The 18,632-nt window shown below is 39.8% G+C and overlaps 2 protein-coding genes across 7 annotated transcripts; both read left to right on the plus strand.

Moving 5' to 3' along the window:
• The first annotated feature begins 1,065 nt into the window (after positions 1-1,065).
• LOC114600817 (putative 2-ketogluconate reductase) lies at positions 1,066-7,298 on the plus strand. Of its 2 annotated transcripts, XM_028737530.2 has the most exons (6): positions 1,066-1,480; positions 1,824-2,237; positions 3,126-3,297; positions 4,323-4,501; positions 5,035-5,131; positions 6,788-7,298. In XM_028737530.2, the coding sequence occupies exons 2-6, from the start codon at positions 1,856-1,858 to the stop codon at positions 6,942-6,944; spliced, it is 987 nt and encodes a 328-aa protein (XP_028593363.2). In that variant the 5' UTR covers positions 1,066-1,480; positions 1,824-1,855; the 3' UTR covers positions 6,945-7,298. The 2 variants fall into 2 exon arrangements, with proteins under 2 accessions (XP_028593363.2, XP_077789345.1); XM_077933219.1 differs by having other exon boundaries at positions 1,066-2,237.
• A 2,100-nt stretch (positions 7,299-9,398) lies between these two features.
• On the plus strand, positions 9,399-17,723 carry LOC114600818 (putative 2-ketogluconate reductase). Of its 5 annotated transcripts, none has more exons than XM_077933221.1 (6): positions 9,399-9,603; positions 11,210-11,594; positions 12,694-12,865; positions 14,491-14,669; positions 15,143-15,239; positions 15,460-17,309. In XM_077933221.1, exons 2-6 carry the CDS (start codon positions 11,213-11,215, stop codon positions 15,548-15,550), a joined length of 921 nt encoding a protein of 306 aa, XP_077789347.1. In that variant the 5' UTR covers positions 9,399-9,603; positions 11,210-11,212; the 3' UTR covers positions 15,551-17,309. The 5 variants fall into 5 exon arrangements, with proteins under 5 accessions (XP_077789347.1, XP_028593367.2, XP_028593366.2 ...); XM_028737534.2 differs by lacking the exon at positions 15,460-17,309 and adding an exon at positions 17,316-17,723 and having other exon boundaries at positions 9,404-9,603; XM_028737533.2 differs by lacking the exons at positions 9,399-9,603; positions 15,460-17,309 and adding exons at positions 10,224-10,305; positions 17,316-17,723.
• The last annotated feature ends 909 nt before the right edge of the window (positions 17,724-18,632 follow it).

The following is an 18,632-nucleotide window of genomic DNA, read 5'->3' on the forward strand; positions in this document are numbered from 1 at the left end:
CTTTAGGATAGTGTTGAAAACGTCTCTATTACATGAGAGATTTAACGGGTGCCATTTACTCACCCAATGGAGACTGGTATCTTTAGGATATAAGGTTTTAGTTACAGATATATAAAACTTGAGCATAGGATGGAGGGGCTCACACCCCAGCACATTTTGCTTCTCCATTAGGAAGAGTATCCACACCCAGTTGTCTCTGGCAACATGACAAACTTCCATCATGCAGAAGGAGGGTGCTTAAGAGGGCCAGCTAGGTCATCAGCTTAACAAAGAAACTGGTTTGAACAATCCAGCAGTTTCTTCTACAACATGCTCCATCTTATAGATACAAAACTACGGGCTTGGTGGAGACCCAAAGGTGTAATCCAAACCAACCTCCCAATCCTACAAAAATAGATATGAATTGTGACTGTCATGGGTACCCTATTCCAAACACCAACAGTGGGAGCGTCCTGGAGCCATCGAAAATAGGGATGTGCATGCAGCCTCAGTCACTTTCAAAAGTAAAATAATACATAATATCCAGTGGAGTTGCAATACCAAATTCAACCGCAACTGATTAAGAGGCTGCTTGGTGTTCTGTTGGACATACCATGTACAGGTTCAGCTTCTGTACCCTTAAAAATGTGAACTGTCCCAAACAGCACTGTTATATCTTGTCCTACACGTGCCATTTGCATGAGGAAGATGACACTCCCCAATATGCTGCAGTAGCCATCTTGTTTTCCCTTGCATTTTTGGTTTCCCAAGAGAACTACTGACCACTATTGGCTACCCCTGCTTTTGAATGTCTCACGTCAAGCAAAAGCGGAATCCATTCATGGCATAACTGAGAAGAGTGCAAAAAAGTGGTTGTTGGGTTTTTTTTACATACTAAAGCAAAGTGATTGGATTGTACCCAATGCTATATAAGAGGAGTTCAACTTGAGCAACACCACATTCCCTACCTCTCCCTTGCAGCCCCCTCATGTGTCTCCAGACTCTGCTCTGGGGGGTCCCTCAATGCTATGGAGCAGATTTTGAGTTAGGGGTGCTGCAGGGGAGAAGAGTGGGAAGTTTGTGGAAGTCTGCTGTGCAAGTGGAACGGCGGTGCTGGATGCAACCTGTTGTTTGCATTTGAAAACATTTCTTTATATTATTAAGACAATGTTGAGGTTATAATCAAATAAAGAAGTGCATTGTGGTTGAGTCAGATTTAGCAAACAATGTATTTGGAGTGGGTTTTTTTAAAAAGCAACAATATGCCAAAGTTCTCTCTGTTGATTTACTAGTAGAGAATTATGCATATCTTTAATGCTCATGGATTGAACTTTGTTGGATAATTAAATATGTTTAAATTAGTCTGGATTATACCCATACTTGGCAAGCAAAATGGCTTACAAAGTAACTTGATAAATTCCAGTGTTCAAAGTTCAGCAGTGCTGAGATTTGCATGCTATTATTTCAAGACATCCTTTCGATGAGCACAGCTTCACAACCGGTATTGTGTTAATTTTTGAAGTTTTCTTTTCTCTTGAAATAATTGCTTCGCAGATAGTCAACCACACAGAGCTTTTCTCGCAATCAAGTGGTATAGACATTTTGTTAAATAAATAAACAGGAATGAGTTTCTGAGTGCTATTGTACAAGTCTTGACAGTTTAAGGATCAGGCTTTGTGAAGTTTGATTTTAAGAGATTCAGAAGAGACAGGTTTACATCTTTCTGACCATGTTGGTCTTCCACCAATTCTTTGTATATTGTATGTCTTGCATATTGTATCACAATGAAGGAAAATAATCCAGTATTTTGTGGCGTGGTTTGATTGTTTCTCTATGTTTTTCAGAAAACTCATTGTCTCCCATCCTTTCGAAGATCATGCAAGATCCCAAGTTGCCTCTCTTACTGATCAATGAAGTAGGTGGCACCTTGGGAGTCTTAGAAGCTCACGTGTCGTTTCTGAAGAAACACTTTCAACTTATCACCATGAAGGAATTCCTCGAAAGCAAAGAACACTATCGTGCTCAAGTCCAAGCTATTTACTCGTGGTGGCATAAGCCAGTCATCGACAGGGAGCTGTTGAACAGTCTGCCTAACTTAAAAGTGATTTCAAGTGCAGGAGTGGGTACCGATCACCTGGATTTGAAGCTGATCTCTGGGTTTGGAGTGAGAATCGCCAACACTCCTCATGCTGTCCACAGCACTACAGCAGACATTGGCATGGCCTTGCTGCTGGCAGCTGCCCGAAGACTCGTAGAAGGTAACACTGACAATACTGTGCACATTTCTTTACAGTTACCCTTGTCTCATTTTCCTGAGCAGTGAGAGGTTCCAGGGCGGAGTACTTATCCAGATTTGATTCCCTTTGGAAGGAGGTAAATTGAGGCTGGTGTCAGGGATGAGGAGTCAGATTATTATTCAGGTGATGGAGCGGAGGACTCCAAAACAGAGGACATGTATGGCCAGACCCAGAAGTGCTGCTACCCAGTGAGCTCATGGAGTCAACATAAGCCTGGCCAGAAGAAGTGGCCCTGTCATCCTCTGACTTGGAAGACTCCATGGAAAGTGACGTGCAACCAGAGTCTGCCACGTTCTGTTGCAGGAAGAGATTAATGCTGAGACCTAGGCCCCTTTAAGCAAAGCAGCACCTTCCAGTATGGGTGAGGCTCACAATGGGGAGGTATCAACGCCGCTGATATACAGGAGAGAAGCTCGCTTTGTTCTTTGCTGAAACAACATACAGTAGGAGCTTTCTGTTCATAGAGCCTCTGCCTTCAACCTGAACCCTTTTCTACCTAATATTGCATCAGGTTGCCCTGTATCCTACCTGAACCTCACCCTGCAGTTTGCAGACATTTTTGTAATGCTGAGTTGGTCTGTTAACAGGCCTAGTGCCTGAAGCCAGCTCCCGGTAGAGCAATTGCTTGCATATTTATACCCTGTTTGTGAATATGAATTTTTGTATGCAATATGACTTTTGTTGCGATCTAAACAAATAATTTAACACTGATGTATAATGAAAAATCACCTATTTACAGCCTCAGCTGAATAACTCAGATTTCTTACAAAAATCACTCCCCCCCCTAGAATTCTGTTTTTAATGAACACCTCTTCTCCACCCGCCACCCCTTATTTTGTCATTTTGCAGGTTGCCAGATTGCTGTTTCCCCTGACACAGGCTATTTCTCTAATAACTGGTTAGGAGAGGAAGTCACTGGGGCAACTCTGGGTATCATTGGAATGGGAAGCATTGGGTATAAAATTGCTCAGAGAGCCAGAGCTTTTGAGATGAAAATTCTTTATCATAACAGGAACAGAAGGTAAAAATACACAGTTTGATACCATACCAAATAGAGTGTATCTTCACCTCTAAAGCTGTTTTATCCGCCAAATCTTTGTGCATGGGTATAGAGAAAGATCAGCTGGTCTTCAGAAGTGAACAAACACAGCTGTACTTTTCAACTCATATTTCTGCTTAATGTGATGAAGAGAGGCTAGCCTATCATGTTGAGAAAAGGTGATCCATCCGGTGAGAAAAAGATAAGGATAAATAAGGGCCATTTCACACAAACAAATTTCAATTCTTAGTAAATGAGGAAACTGGCGAAGTAGCTTGTTCCAGCATTCACCCAAATCCTATGAGAATATGTGAAGTCTTCCTGCCAGTCTTCCAATCCTCCCACTTTTTTCTACAAGAGAGCCATGATTTAAGGTTGATATTCATCCTGAGTGATGTCTGAATTTGGCTTTTGCTGTGTTCCGTTTCATCCTCACTCTGGTTTTCTAAGCTGTTGCTTTGCTAGGGAGGAAACTAGATATTACAAAAACCACAAGGACTGCTGAAAAGAGCCATGAGCAAAGCTCTCTTCTTCCCTTCAGTAACACATTGTGGAACTTACCTAATGTACTTCAAATCAGGATATTAAAAGAACTTAACCTCATCATGATGGAGGGAGGGAGAACCTCTACTACATGTGGTTGCCATTTTTGGTGTGTGTTTTAATAATGTCAGAGTTTGCTAGGAAAAAGTACACAGCTCAGCTCATTTTTATGCTAATTTAGATGGTTTTATTAAATCTCAGTGGCTTGATTGCAATATTTAAGTTTTTCAGCTTTGAAAAAAAGTATTTAAACCTTCTTAATTTCCTTGCTAGAAAGATAAATATCAATATAATATACAGGGGAGATTGGAACATTAATCTGATCTACTGTGTAGCCTTGAACTTAGTGGTACAGTGCACCCCTTGTTGTACAAGGGATCTGCACATTTGTGAATGCTAACCCCCCCCCCCCCCAAGAACTACCACTTGTTAAACAGATCATCCTTGTTGTTTTTTTCTGTCAGGAAAGAAGATGAAGAACAGGCTGTGGGTGCCTGCTATTGTGGGGCAATAGAAGACTTGCTCCAGCAGTCAGATTTTGTGATGCTGGTTGTAAATCTGACACCTCGGACGTACAAACTGATTGGGAAAAAAGAGTTGCAGCTGATGAAACCCACAGCTAGTCTTATAAATATCTCTAGAGGTAGGTCATAAAGAGCTGCTTGAAGAAAAATATTGAGTGTTAGGACTTCAAAGCACAGCACTGTCTGAAAGTCGCTTTGCAAAAAGGCTTTCAAACAGCCCAGTATTCCCCTTTTGAGCAGTTGCTTTTTGAAGAAGCCCTGCATTCTTTATCACAACATGTGAATCTGTGCTCAGCTTAACATTGTAGTTTGTTTTGAGAGAAACAAACTACAAGTGTTGGCTCACAACTTGTGTTATACCAAGGCTCGTGGTCTGTTGCTCCCAGCTTGATGAATGGAGGTGTGTAATGAGATCAGTTCAGCAGCATGTACTTATGTTCTCCTTAACTCGGAAGGTGGTGGTCTCTCCTTCATTGGAGCTTTTTTAGCAGAGGCTGGATGGCCGTCTGTCATGGATGCTTTAGTTGAGATTCCTGCATTGCAGGGAATTAGACTAGAGGACCCTGTGGATGCCTTCCAACTTTATGATTTGATGAAACCATGCAATGCACTGTTACCCAGCGGTTATCATAAGAACATGATTTCCACACAGGGCAAGTTGTAGACCAAGATATGCTTGTGGAAGCTCTTCAGACTGGTGTTATTAAAAGTGCCGCTATGGATGTCACTTATCCTGAACCACTGCCCAGGTAAACAACTATGTATTTATCTATTTTAAAAAATGAATGACTATAAGCGCATTGTAAAGACTGCAGGGAAGCATAGGAGTAACCAGTGCTAAAGTTCAGACTGACATCTCTGCCTTCTTCCACTGTATACTCTGGGAAGTAGTAGGAGAACCTATATAATACACATCATGCTTCCTTCCCAAATTGAAGCCATGAGGCAATGGAAGGACAGTGTGAGCAGGTGTTAAGTAAATGTTTGAGTTAGTGCTGAAAGCTTTCATCTGCAGCTGGGATTCCTAACTGCATCTTAAAACATCCCTTGCCGCCCACCAAGGCCCCTGTCCCTCCCAATTTGTTTAAAAAGTGTCTTTGGCTTTTTTGTTACGGTTCGTTTGGGAGGATTGCTTGATTTTTGTGTGTGAAGGGGAGTATGGTCTGCTTTTAATCTTTGTTTTATTTGGGGATTGGGGTGGAGCTTATTTTCAGATGTGCAGTTCTGAGCATGGCCAGTTTTTTTGCCTATAAAATGGGAATTTTATGCTGTTCCCGAGAGTTTGTAGATTTCCGTATGATCCTCCAGACCAAAAATAGTTGGGGACCCTGCAGTTCAAAAGGCAGTCCTATAATTGTAGTGATTATCCCTGCATCACAGTTATACAAGCATTATGCCAGTGCATTATAGTTGAGATCCCATGCACCTTTTATCACACAGATAAGACAGGAAAGGAGGAGCGTTATTCCATTCATAACAAACAGCCAACCCTATTTCTCAGTGCAACATACATTGCTCACCTACACCCTCTTCCTCCCAAAGACATGGGCTTATGGTCAGTTGTCTGACCGCATAGATAGCTGACAGAGTACTCCACACATGAATGTATGGCATCTGTGTGATTGGAGCAAACATTTTGCGAAAGAGTGGGCCATATAGTCCAAGAAGAGGAGGCACTTCAGCCATGAGTTCATAATGTACAAGGAGCTATCCAGAAGTTTAGTGAGAATGAGCAACGCAATGGGAGACAGAGGGTGGGGTTTTGAGTTGTCTGGGGCTCCCCATTGACTCCAGTGTGAGTGTTTTCTTTTTGCATTACCTGTTCTGCAGTTATAATGGTGTGCTGGTGCCATGGACGCTACCAGCACCTGAGGTTCTCTCTCCTCCTACTTAATGCCCGAACTTCCTCAGTTCATGTTGGTGAATCAGTTAAACATGCATTAAGCAGCACCAACACAACAGTGATCCAACACCAATGTAATCTACAACACTTGCATGTTTTTAGGCTTCTAACATTCAGGTGGGCTCAGGGGTGACCCAGTCTCTAACTGCGAGTGTAAGTCGTGGGTAGGATTGCTCTGTTAATCTTCTACTTTAGAAATATAAGTTACATAGATCTATAGTGATTTCTTTATACATAACTACACATTAACTATTATACTCTACTAAAGCACCTGTATAATCAGAGGGAGTAAATATTAACCACAGGGGCTGAAACTGAAGGGTACACTTGCCTATTTTCAAGTCATTTGACTTTGGTACATTGCTAGAATATGGATGCTTGCCAAGTCAGATAACTAAAATCCTTCAAATGGTGGATAGCTCTAAGTACTTTTCCTTCATTTGCTTGAATGAATGCCACTTCCTATATTCATAACCTGTCTTTTTTATCTTCTTCTTTTCAGAGATCATCCGTTACTAAAATTAAAAAATGTTATCATAACACCACATGTTGGTATTAAAACACACAAAACTACTTTTATGATAACAGAGGAAGCAGTAAGCAATGTATTGGCAGCTCTTAATGGTCTCCCAATGCCCAGTGAAGTGTTTCCTGACTAAACTTGTGGGCTGTCATCTAACATAGCAACATGGAACTATTCTACATTTTCCTCTAGTGCAAGAAACATATTGACAGATGTATAAATTCAACCTGAATCTCATGCCTCATGCAGCAGTGTTTGTTCTGGACTGAAGACACAAAACAAGCCAATAGATTTTATATTTTGTTAACTCCTCATCATAGTTATAGCAGATAATGTCCTTTGTTACCATTCCACACAATTAAATTTCAAACAGTGCTTGCTCGTTAATATGAAAAACTGTTGTGAAAATTTCTATGCTTGCATTTTAAATATTATATACAATATTTATAACAAAGAAATAAAAATAATAAATGTGCTTTGAAATTTGCAAGTGAGTTAGTTACTTCTTTCACAATAATTTGTAGCCAAACCTAGCTTTGCTACCTGGTAATCAATTAAAAAATTGGAAACTCTGCCTGATTGCCATTTCAAAGTAAACTACTTCTAAAAGGTTTAAAATAAAGTGCCACTACCACGGCTTTAAAAGTTATAAATTGGATAATTTAATATCTTGATGACAGTTCTTCCAGCCCTTTTATTTTGTCAAATCGCCCCTCAAAAACTAAGTTTTCTGTGAGGGCTTTGGCACAACTCGCTTGTTCCATGCTACCCTAACTAAGCCTCCTACACTGTAATTGGAAATGTTCACACTTCATTTCTCTACCCTAGCCAGTGGGAGCAGCAAACCATGCAAAACAGGGAATATTTGAAAGACTGAACATGTGACCTCTGTTGAGAATAGGTTCATCAATGGCTGCTAGTTACGATGGCTATAGACAGCCTTCAGTCCCTGCATGTAAAGCACATTTCAGGTAACATTTTTTTAATGCTAAGAACCTCAAAGAAAATAATAAAGTTGAAACATAGATTTTTCTTTTCATTTGTTGGGGGGCAGGGAAGAGTAGGTGTTTTGGTGACCAACATCAACATGCTCAAGCAACCTAAGTTTTATTGCCTTAAACTCATGTGATCTTGTTCCTAACATAAAATTTATTGCCAGTTCACCAATGAGAAACTAAAAGAATCAATACAATAAAGGCTAATCAACCTATTGTCTATTTTATTGTATGAGTCTTATCCAAGAAACCATGAACTTTAGAGAGAGAGAAACAGAGATATTCTGAGTTGCGTTGCATGTCATGCTTCTGGTTGTTTTACTCACATGTGAAATAGCATTTTGAAAAACTGTTGGCAGAACCTGAAACTCTGGGAAATTATCTTTAAAATTATATATGAAAATTAAAAAATGGGTTTGTAGGTTGACATTTTCATGGAATTGCGGTTGGGGTGCATCAACAGAAGACCAACACATTCATGCTCTGCTGTTTGTTTCCCATAGGCATTGAGCAGGGCTCTGCTCGTGTTACTCCATAATTTGTTACACTATGGTTAGTCCCATGTTCATTTTTTCAGTGGAGGACAAATGAGTAAGTCTTCAAATGACCCAGTTGTGGTTTCAGAACTGTAGGAAGAATTGTTTGGTGTTGCTCTATGTTCCTCCTGAACTTTTTTCACATGCCCATCTTCAAACACACAATTTCAAAACTGGAAGGAGCTGTTTGATATTTGCACACCCCGTTTAGTCTTTGCACACCCACAGATAGGGCTGGATTTAGGTTTGATGAGGCCCTAAGCTACTGAAGGTAATGGGGCCCTTTGTATGTCCAGCTGTCCTTTGTCAACAACAAATTGTCGCTGTTTTAGTGTGTTGAATATATGCTATATGGTAATTTATGGACCTAATAGGCATCTAAAGCCATTTGCACATAACAAAATATGTATTTTATCAAAGTAATTGTTGAACCGAAAGACAACAAGAAGTATATTAAGAGTGAAATACAATTAAAAAGAAGTATGGGGGGGGCAAGAGAGTGGGGCCCTAAGCTACAGCTTGTTTAGCTTATACATAAATCCAGCACTGCTCACAGATAATATTTCATTAAGGCCGGGGCTCCCAAAATACAAACAATTCATTCAACGGGAACAGGTGGCAAGTTCTGTTTATGTGTGGAGGCAGGTACTGAACTTGGGAGAGCAGGTGCAGGCTAGTAGCTGGACTATGAGTGGAGAAGCCTGTATTTAAGATTTCCAATACCTATCAAGCTCATTGGGTAGCCTCAGCCCAACCTACATCAAAGGGTTGACGTGAGTATAAAATGGAAGGGGAGAACTGCCGTTTACCATCCTGAGCATCTTGAGAAGTAAATGTAAATAAATGACAGCGTATCCAGATAATGCCAAATTGTAAAATACTTGTTATTCTGATCTCTTTTTCTTAAACTGATAAACTTATTTCCCTTCCATTGCTGCTGGCTGCCAATATTTCCTCCTTTGGGTGAAATAACCGACAGCAAGAGGGCTGTCATTACCTCTAGTTACTCTTTTATCTGTACAGCAGATTTCGTCCTGCAGGTCCTCCTAGCTCAGTGTGAGCTGAAAGAGGCTCCACTGCAGCTTCGCGGTTTCCCAGCCCAGGGAACAAAGTCCTTCCTTGCCGACTCCTTAGCTGGGGACTCACAACACTCCGGGGTTTATTCCCGGGTGATTTCCACGTCCCTCAGCTCTGCTCCGAATCAGCAGGTACCAATTCAAGAGCAACTTTTCTGAAGGAGCTGAAAGACGTTTCTTTCCACAAGGTAATTTGTATTTCTTTTGGAGGCAAGCGAAGGCGCCATAGTACTTGATAGCATCCAGTGGCGTAGCGTGGGTTGTCAGCACCCGGGGCAAGGCAAGTAATTTGCGCCCCCTAACCTGTGGATTTGCGCCCCCTAACCCGTGGATTTGCGCCCCCTAACCTGTGGATTTGCCCTAACCCCAGATGTTGCGCCCGGTGCGGCCAGCCCCCCCTGCACCCCCCACGCTACGCCACTGATAGCATCTCTCTCTCTCTCTCTCTCTCTCTCTCTCTCTCTCTCCTTAAGGTTGCTAATCTTTATTGAAGACAGGAGTGTCTGGCGTGCTCTGGTCCATGGGATCAAGAAGAGTCGGACACGACTAAACAACAACAAATCTTTATTATCCTTTTACTGACGCCTTTTCTCCCTTTTGCATCTTCTAAGGGGCTGCTTGTCTGTGTAGGAATTTCCTAAAGGCAAACATTCTCACAAAACTAGCAAGCATACCAGCCCCTGCCCTAAGCGGAAGTTCCTAAATTCCATGGGGTTCATGGCTCTCCAGAAATGTCCCATCGCTAATTGTCATTTGCTTGGGTGGGTGTTTAATTCCAGCCAATAAGAGGGGTAGATGCAAATTAATAGAGAGGGGCGGGGTCCTTATCTGAGCTTTTTCCGGGGAGCGGGCACGGATCACATTGTCTCTGCAGCTCAAGCTTTGTGACAGTAGGCAATTCCATTCTCACCGGGGGAGGGAAGGAGTTGTAATAGTCAGATTTTGTTTTAAATTGGGGCGCACTTTTTCGGAAAAAATACACTTGGGCGAAGTGAATCCTTTTGTTCCTTCGTTTGCATTTGTTATCCCTGAATAGCAACTGGAGGCGTCATTTCACGAGGTGATAGTGACTCACGTCTTGTAACACTTGTTTATGAAGTTGGTTTTGTATTTAGTTCGTTGAATTTCTTCTTAAAATCCAGATATGTATTAAATTAGGGGAAAGAGTTTTGTGCACTGCAGTGCCGGAGGAGGAGAAATACAGCATTCAGAAGCATGGTGTGCAATAATATTTACAGCAGGGTCCAAATGTTCATCTTTTGATATGGTCAGGATTAGATTACAAAACGTCTAGTATGTTTCATGCTGGTGTTTAGTTTTTCTCCTTTATGTAAGTCACTAATCTGTTTCTCAACAGAATTTATACTAAGAACACTCCATTCTTGCTAATGCATCAGTAGTGGTATAGATTACCTGGACTCCCTTGGGAGGAAGGGTATAATAATAATAATAATAATAATAATAATAATAATAATAATAATAGCGAAAGCCTTGAACCTTGATGGGCACTTCCACCTTGATCTTATTCGTGTTTACTCAGAATTAAGCCCTGCTAAATTCAGTTGGGTTTACTCCCAAATTAAATCTGCATAGATTACACAATTTTGGACTGAACACTCCGGAATGCTAATTAGCAGTCTTGGATATCCCCGCCCTTATTGTATAAAGGAACTACCCTGTTAATCACAATGAACTAGATAAAAACAATAATCTGAAGAGAAACACTGCTGTCTTCACATTAGTTTTAAAAAATGAGTTTTGATATATAAATTCTTTTTTCTATACTGTATACAGACCATGGAAGAGAACAAGCATCCATATACACTGATAAATGTTATAGGAGGCACAAATGGAGTATATGAAGACCATGTGGAGTTTCTGGAGAAACATTTTAAGCTCATTACCATGAAGGAATTTACTGAAAACAAGCAAGATCTTAGTCATAAAATCAAAGCAATTTTTATGTGGTTTCACAAACCAGTGGTTGACAGGGATCTCCTGCAAAGCTTGCCTAATTTAAAGGTGATTGCAAACTGTGGCGTAGGCGTGGATCACTTGGACCTAAAACTGATCTCCAGCTTTGGCGTGAAAGTAGCAAACACCCCATTCGCAGTTTCCAATCCTACAGCAGACTTGGGGATGGCTTTGATGCTGGCTTCTGCCAGGAGGATTGTGGAAGGTACACTTTAGCTTTCCAATTAACTTGATTTAAAACACGGTGTGAATGCAACTGATTATGTATGGGTTTCTGTGCTTAAAAGTCATAGAGTGATCAGATAAAGGAAATTATTAAATGTCGTTTGTTGATAAAAAACATTTCCAAACAAATCCACCCTAGAAAACATATTTGGTCTTACAAAACACCTGTCCTGTAATTACAGTCTATTGGATTTTGCAAACAATTTCTTGGACGAGGAAGTTTTTTTCTCATGGTCTACAAGCGCTTGATTATATAGGCCTATAATCAGAATTAGGCATGTGCAGAGAGGTCTATCTGTAAAATGTCAACATAGTCAGCAGAATGTCTGTATAGGTTGGAGAATGCCTTGTTGAACTAGCAAACACATGGATAAACCTGTTCTACATCATTTCCAATATACATAAAATATACAGCCTAGCTGCTGAATACTGAAAGTGGGTCACAGATAATTGCACTCCCACAGATGTTTGATTTTGATCCACTCGCACAGGTATCCTTTGAAGGATGTGATGACATCCTGCTGTTGGTAGAACTATATCTTCATATCTGTTAATTTTATATATTTATACTACGTTCCAGCTCAGATTAAGAACTCCCACAGGCAAGTTCACAACAGTCCATGTCTTAGTTCGCAAAATCAGAGAGCAGTGAAAGACAAAGTAAAATGTTTAGAACAAAAATAATAGCTAGCAAGATTAAAACACACTGGTATCATGACATAATAAAAATGTCTTAATTGTCAAAAAGAGGAGGGGGGCAGATAAACAGCCCTATGGAGAGATTTCCATAATTGGGGTTCTGTCAATGAAAAGGCCCTACCCCAAACATCCCCACCAATCACTCCTCGGATGAGTATAACTATATTTGGGCTAAAAAGGTGTGTGCCTTCAAGGAAGATTTGGGACCTGGTATGTAGTATTTTAGAAATCAAAGCAGTTGTTGTTGTTCAAATACAGCTCAGAGCTCTTAAAACCAGAGCAATTTTCCAAGTTGGGATGGGCATCACACCGTATGTTTGTTAGCTGATCTCCTAAAACACTGCAAACCCTCATTTTCTTTTGTCTGTCTGAATTTCTAGGTCATCAGATTGCAGTTTCTCCTGACACTAAATGTTTTATGGCTGACTGGTTAGGAGAAGAAATTAACAGTGCAACGCTGGGGATCATTGGAATGGGTGCTATTGGGTACAAAGTGGCCCAGAGAGCCAGAGCTTTTGAAATGAACATTCTTTATCATAATAGGAACCGGAGGTAAACCTCTGCCTGATCTCGGTGTTTTAATCTGATTTTACCCACCTGTTAACTTTAGCATTTATTTTGTGACTGTCTGCATTAATCCATTGTGCTTTAACTGAGTTTCCCTGGACTGCCTAAACATTTACTGTGAATGTTAATGGAGTACCTATTAAACAAGGCCTACTTCTCTGAGAAGTGACAAGGTCATGAGTAGGAATAGAAAGATCTGTCAATTTCCATTCTTTCAGTTTTTCAATCTTACATTTGGTTCTCTATATCTCTGCAACAATTGGGGAATTATTACTTTTTAATTTTCCTCATGAGAATTCATCAGTATTATAATGCAAATTTTCCTGGGTGAAGACATTTTGGATTAAAGTACACATTTTTGCAAGCAATTTTTCCTAACACAATGCAGTTTTAATGTTAGTTTAACTAATATATTCAGTTTTATGCACACTTTCTCCTAATATACAGTATTCATTTTTGCTAACATTGTTTGTGCATTGCACAATTCAGACAAGTACAAATTCCCAAGGATAGCTGTATTTTCATTTCACCAATCCTTTCTAATATCATCTCCATGTCTAGTCACTGGGCTGGTCTTACTTAGGTTTGATTAGTTTTGGAAGGAAGAGGTCACGGGGGACTTAAGGTGTTTTGGTAATATCTGGGTTTGTTTACAAATATAAAATGTGATCGTAGGTGGAAGCAGATAGCACAGGACATCCATAGGGAAGAAGTTTTCCCAAATGCTTTTTTCACTTACAGCTCGGCTGTTTTACTGTCCCCCCCCACCGCCTCCTCCAAAATCCTGCCTTTTTACACACCTTAGCTGGGAGGAGGAAGAAATAGCACTTATTCCGCCCCCCCCCCCCAGCTCCTCATAAATTTCTGTTTTGTAGCCCTGAATGCTGGTTGTGACTCGGAGACATTCTTGCAACCTCCCTTCTCCCAAAAAGGATGTATATTGCTGGTACACTAGCTTTAATTTGGCAAAAGCACTTCTAGGTAGGGTTGCTATATTTCAAAATGTGAAAATCTGGACACCTTTTTTTTTTTTTTTTTGCAAAGTTGTTGAGATAGTTTTGGGATTTTTTTTGGCCAGCTTTTTTTCCCCAAAGTCTCAAAAAAAGAAGATGTTTTGAACTATTATAAAGGAAATTAACCAAAATTTACACTTCTGACATGGGTTGCCATATGTCCGGATGTTCCCGGACCTGTTTCCTATAGCCGAATCCCAGCTATGTCCGGGAAATTCCGGACGTATGGCAACTCCTGTCACCTGTATATCCAGAGGTAATGCTGGTTCCAGGAGAACGCCCAAAAAATGTACAGTTCCATCCAGAAGAACCTGAAAGTTTGTTCCTGGATTAGTAGTTCCACTCCTAGTTTGTATCTTCATTAAAAAAAAAAAGTTTCAGTTTATTATTAGTCCTTCACTGATCCTTGACAAAAGGTTCAGCAATTTGTTGGGAAAGGAAAGAAAGAACTAGGTATCATCTGTATATTGCTGACACTAAAACTCACATCCCCAGATGACATCTCCTGGTGGTTTCATGAAAATGTTTAACGACAATCTACCGTATGTGCTATTTTTGTTAAATGCTTAACTAGAGCTAAATGTTTGTTTCCTGCAGGAATGAGGCTGATGAACAGGCTGTTGGTGCTGTTTATTGCCCAAAGTTGGAAGACTTACTCCAGCGTTCTGACTTTGTCATACTGACTGTGAACCTGTCACCTCAAACACAAAAACTGATTGGAAGAAAGGAGTTGGAACTCATGAAACCCACTGCTACTCTTATCAACATCTCTAGAGGTAGGATACTGAATCATGTTTGGGCAGTAAACCACATTTTCCTGGAAAGAGGCTCTAGACTGACAACGCTCCATTACTTTGTGGGGGTCAACACACAAGAATGAGAGATGTTGGGAGAAATCATGTCATCTCCAGCAACTGTCCACTGCACTTGTTTCAGGAGATTAGTCTCCTCCTTTTTAGGCACTGTAGAGCTAGATAAGCCTCTCCCAACCTGGTGTCCTTAAAATGTTTTGGAGCACAAATCTCATCCATTCCAGCAGGCAGCATAGAGTGGTCCATGGGTAAGGGGTTATGGGAGTTCTAGCCCAAACCTGGAGGGCACCAGATTGGGAAAGACTGAGGTAGATTGGAACAGATACTGGACACACACTATCGTTCTGCAGAAATCTTGGCTGATGGCATTTCTATATTGCTGTCTATATTGCAGTCTATGTTTTGGTTCAAATGAAACAGTACGATTTTTCATTTAGGTCAAGTGGTTGATCAAGATGCATTGGTGAATGCACTGAAAAATGGAGTTATTAAGGCCGCAGCTTTGGATGTGACATATCCTGAGCCATTGCCAAGGTAAGAATGGTTCCACATGAAAATGTTTAAGCAGAAATCAGAACCAATGTTTGTCCATTAACTATTTGGTTTGCCATCGATCGCCCCATCTTTGGCATAATCTATGTCCCAAAATGTATTCTGACTCATTTCTGATTTGTCTAAGGACGGATGAATCAGTTTTGGTCTTCTAAGTTTCTTACTTTTCTAATCTTAAATTCATTTCTCCACATTTCCACAGCAAATGTGCTGATTTAAAGAAAAAAATCTTCATGGAAATTCACCAACATTTTTGTACAAATTTCTCCTTAAAACCACATTTTTATATTTAAAAATGTTTGTAATTGTTTTTTACATTTTCCCCCTTTTATGGCTGCAACTCTTCTGTTTGTTTTTATGTGTATTTTGTAATTGTATATTTCATTGTTGTAATGCACCCTGGCACTTCACATTAAAGGGCCAGTTAGAAATCTAATACATTAAAAAAATAAATATAAACATCTGGAGGGCCCCATCACCAAGGGCAATTTAAGATGAAGCAGCTGGATATTTACTCCAAACCATGGCAATTGTTAATTCTTCAGGTTACTGTAGATGTGATATAGGGTTGTTATCTAGTATTAGTCAGGGTGGATCCATTAAATTCAATGAATCTAAGTTGGAATATGACTTAGTTGGAATATGACTTAGTTGGGTATCACTCGTAGTGTGTTAATGCAAACTTTACATTGTAATGGCTCTGAAATGTTAACTGGTTTGCATAGGCAAGGTGGTATAATTTTAAACCCCATGATGCACAGACAATACTTATGCAATCAGTTTAATAACAGTTGCTCATGGACCTTGGAATTCAGATTCCAAGGCCTCCTTTGACCTCATATGTGCAAATCTCCTTAAGTCATGGGTACACAAACTAAGGCCCAGGGGCCGGATCCGGCCCAATCGCCTTCTAAATCTGGCCTGCGGAAGGTACGGGAATCAGCGTGTTTTACATGAGTAGAATGTGTGCTTTTATTTAAAATGCATCTCTGGGTTATTTGTGGGCCATAGGAATTCGTTCATATTTCCCCCCCCAAAAAATATAGTCCGATCCCCCACAAAGTCTGAGGGACAGTGGACTGGCCCCCTGCTGAAAAAGTTTGCTGAACCCTGCCTTAAGTGAACTGTGAAATCACAGTACCTATGCAAATGGCTGCCATTGCAGCATAAAAGTAGATCAGTCATTCAGACCCCTTAAGCCTTGAACATGTTAGCAGGCAAATTAATGGACGCAAGCAACCTTTTTTCATTATTTCATTGTATAATGCAGATGTGAATCTTACTTGTATTTTGTGTATGCAGAAAACAATCTGAAGGTTCCTTATTCAGTTCCATCTCTATGTAAACTATCTGGAACTCCTCAAATGAAGGAGAGGATACAAATGTTTACAAACAGATTAAAATGTGATGTGTGACTAGCGGACACACAGAACATACCTGTCATTTAGGTACCTTTTTGCAGTGCTTTTTTCTGGGGCGACGCATACCCCTAAACATTTTATGAATCTTTGTACTTTTGTCCATTTACTATATTTATTTCCCCCGATTTGAACTATAAAATGGTGATTTTCTTGTCAAAATGACAGTAGCCCTAAACATTTTTTAAAGAAAAAAGCACTGCCTTTGTGACCCTGAACTGATTTTAAGACTGGGATTTGATTGTGCCTGTGATGGCATGTTTTAGTTAGTTTCCTTCCAATTATAGAAAGGACTGAGAGCAGTGGATGGTTCTGTTGGCACATGAAGGAAGGTAATTTTCACCCTCTCTGTCCTTCATGCTGTTCTGAAGGCTCCCGCAACCCTTTGGAGCAGATTTTCATGGTCATGAGACATTTCAGGGAGAACAAGGAATCAATCAGTCACACCTTCCCCTTCTCCTGGCAGAAGCATCCTGTGAACAGAACTCTGTAGGAATGTTTTTTGCCAGCAACTGCCTTGTTAGGAACCAAGCCTAAATTAATAATCTGTTCATTTTCACAGACTTTTTGTGGTAAAAATAGTGGCATAGTTTACTAAGATTTTAATTAAATTTCTGGTTTATTTTCTTTCTTCCTTCAGAGATCATGCTTTATTACATTTAAAGAATGTCATTATAACTCCTCACCTTGGAAGTGCAACTTCAAAAGCTCGCTATCTGATGATGAAAAACATGGTTGAAAGCATCTTGGCTGGTGTCAGTGGTCTCCCAGTCCCTAATGAAGTACATGTGTAACATTCTCCATATGATACAGATGAAATGTTAATTCTGTGTACATTTTGCTGTATCTGTCTCAAGGTTTTCGTATGAAAATTATATATTCAATTTTTATTTTCAGTACAAAAAAAAAGTTTGTACTTATATTCAGATATGAAAAAGAAAAATGAATGAATATGCTATTTGATGTGTTCCCTTTATTGTATTGTTCAATTTGTTTCACAGGCCTTTGCTAAATGGAATGGAAACACAAATTAAAAAAATAAAAAGTTGTAATATGTCCTTTTTTCTGTTTTTAAAAAAATATTGCTGGATGAGATCTTTAGCACTGGGATATTAAATGAGTGTGCTGTAAAACATCACAAGAATTATTCTGAAAATGTCCATGACATTTGTATAGCTACAATCAATCCAATCCAAATAACTTTATTATACTAGCTATTGGCCATGACAAATCTGAATCAAAAATAAATACAAGCGAGATGGGTGTTGCACCACAAATAATGGTCTCTGTTTAGATCCCTGTGTTTCCCTTACAGTTCACTGCTATATTGTCCAGGGTACAATCTGTGTGACATGCTGTGGTTTCTCATATATTAAAGTTTCTGTTTTGAGAATTATGAAATGAGATACATTCATAAGAGAAGCAATTTATGGTGATTTATTTTACTGGATTACATTTAGGTGCCTATATTTTCTTTGTAAATATGATAGCCATAGTTGTACGTCCCTAAAACAAGAGTTGACATTTCCATCTCATCAAGGTTTTGGAAGCAGGAAAGGTTATAATAATGGTGTTCAGGTTTAAGAACGAGAATCACAAGAGCACAGTAAGCAAAAGTTCAGAAGAAAAAATGGTATGTTGCCTGATGATCCTACATAAATTCAGCAGTATGTACCACAGAATTTAATGGGATTTGGGCCGCCGTCTTAATCCTACTTGCCTGGGAATAAATTCAACAGGATTTTCTTCCGCGTAGATATGCATTGTTATTCCCTAGCAAAGGAGCACAGGATTCCGTAAATACTCAACCATTAAAAGCCAAATAAAAATAGTCAATAGAGGTCACATACAATTTCAAAGCACAAAACATACAGCCACATATGCACAGCATTCCTCCACAACAGTTATCTGTTTCTGCACACCAAACATGTCAGCACTGAACAGCACACTCCAGCAT

The sequence above is a fragment of the Podarcis muralis genome, chromosome 8 (genome assembly GCF_964188315.1).
Source record: "Podarcis muralis chromosome 8, rPodMur119.hap1.1, whole genome shotgun sequence".
Lineage (NCBI taxonomy): Eukaryota > Metazoa > Chordata > Lepidosauria > Squamata > Lacertidae > Podarcis > Podarcis muralis.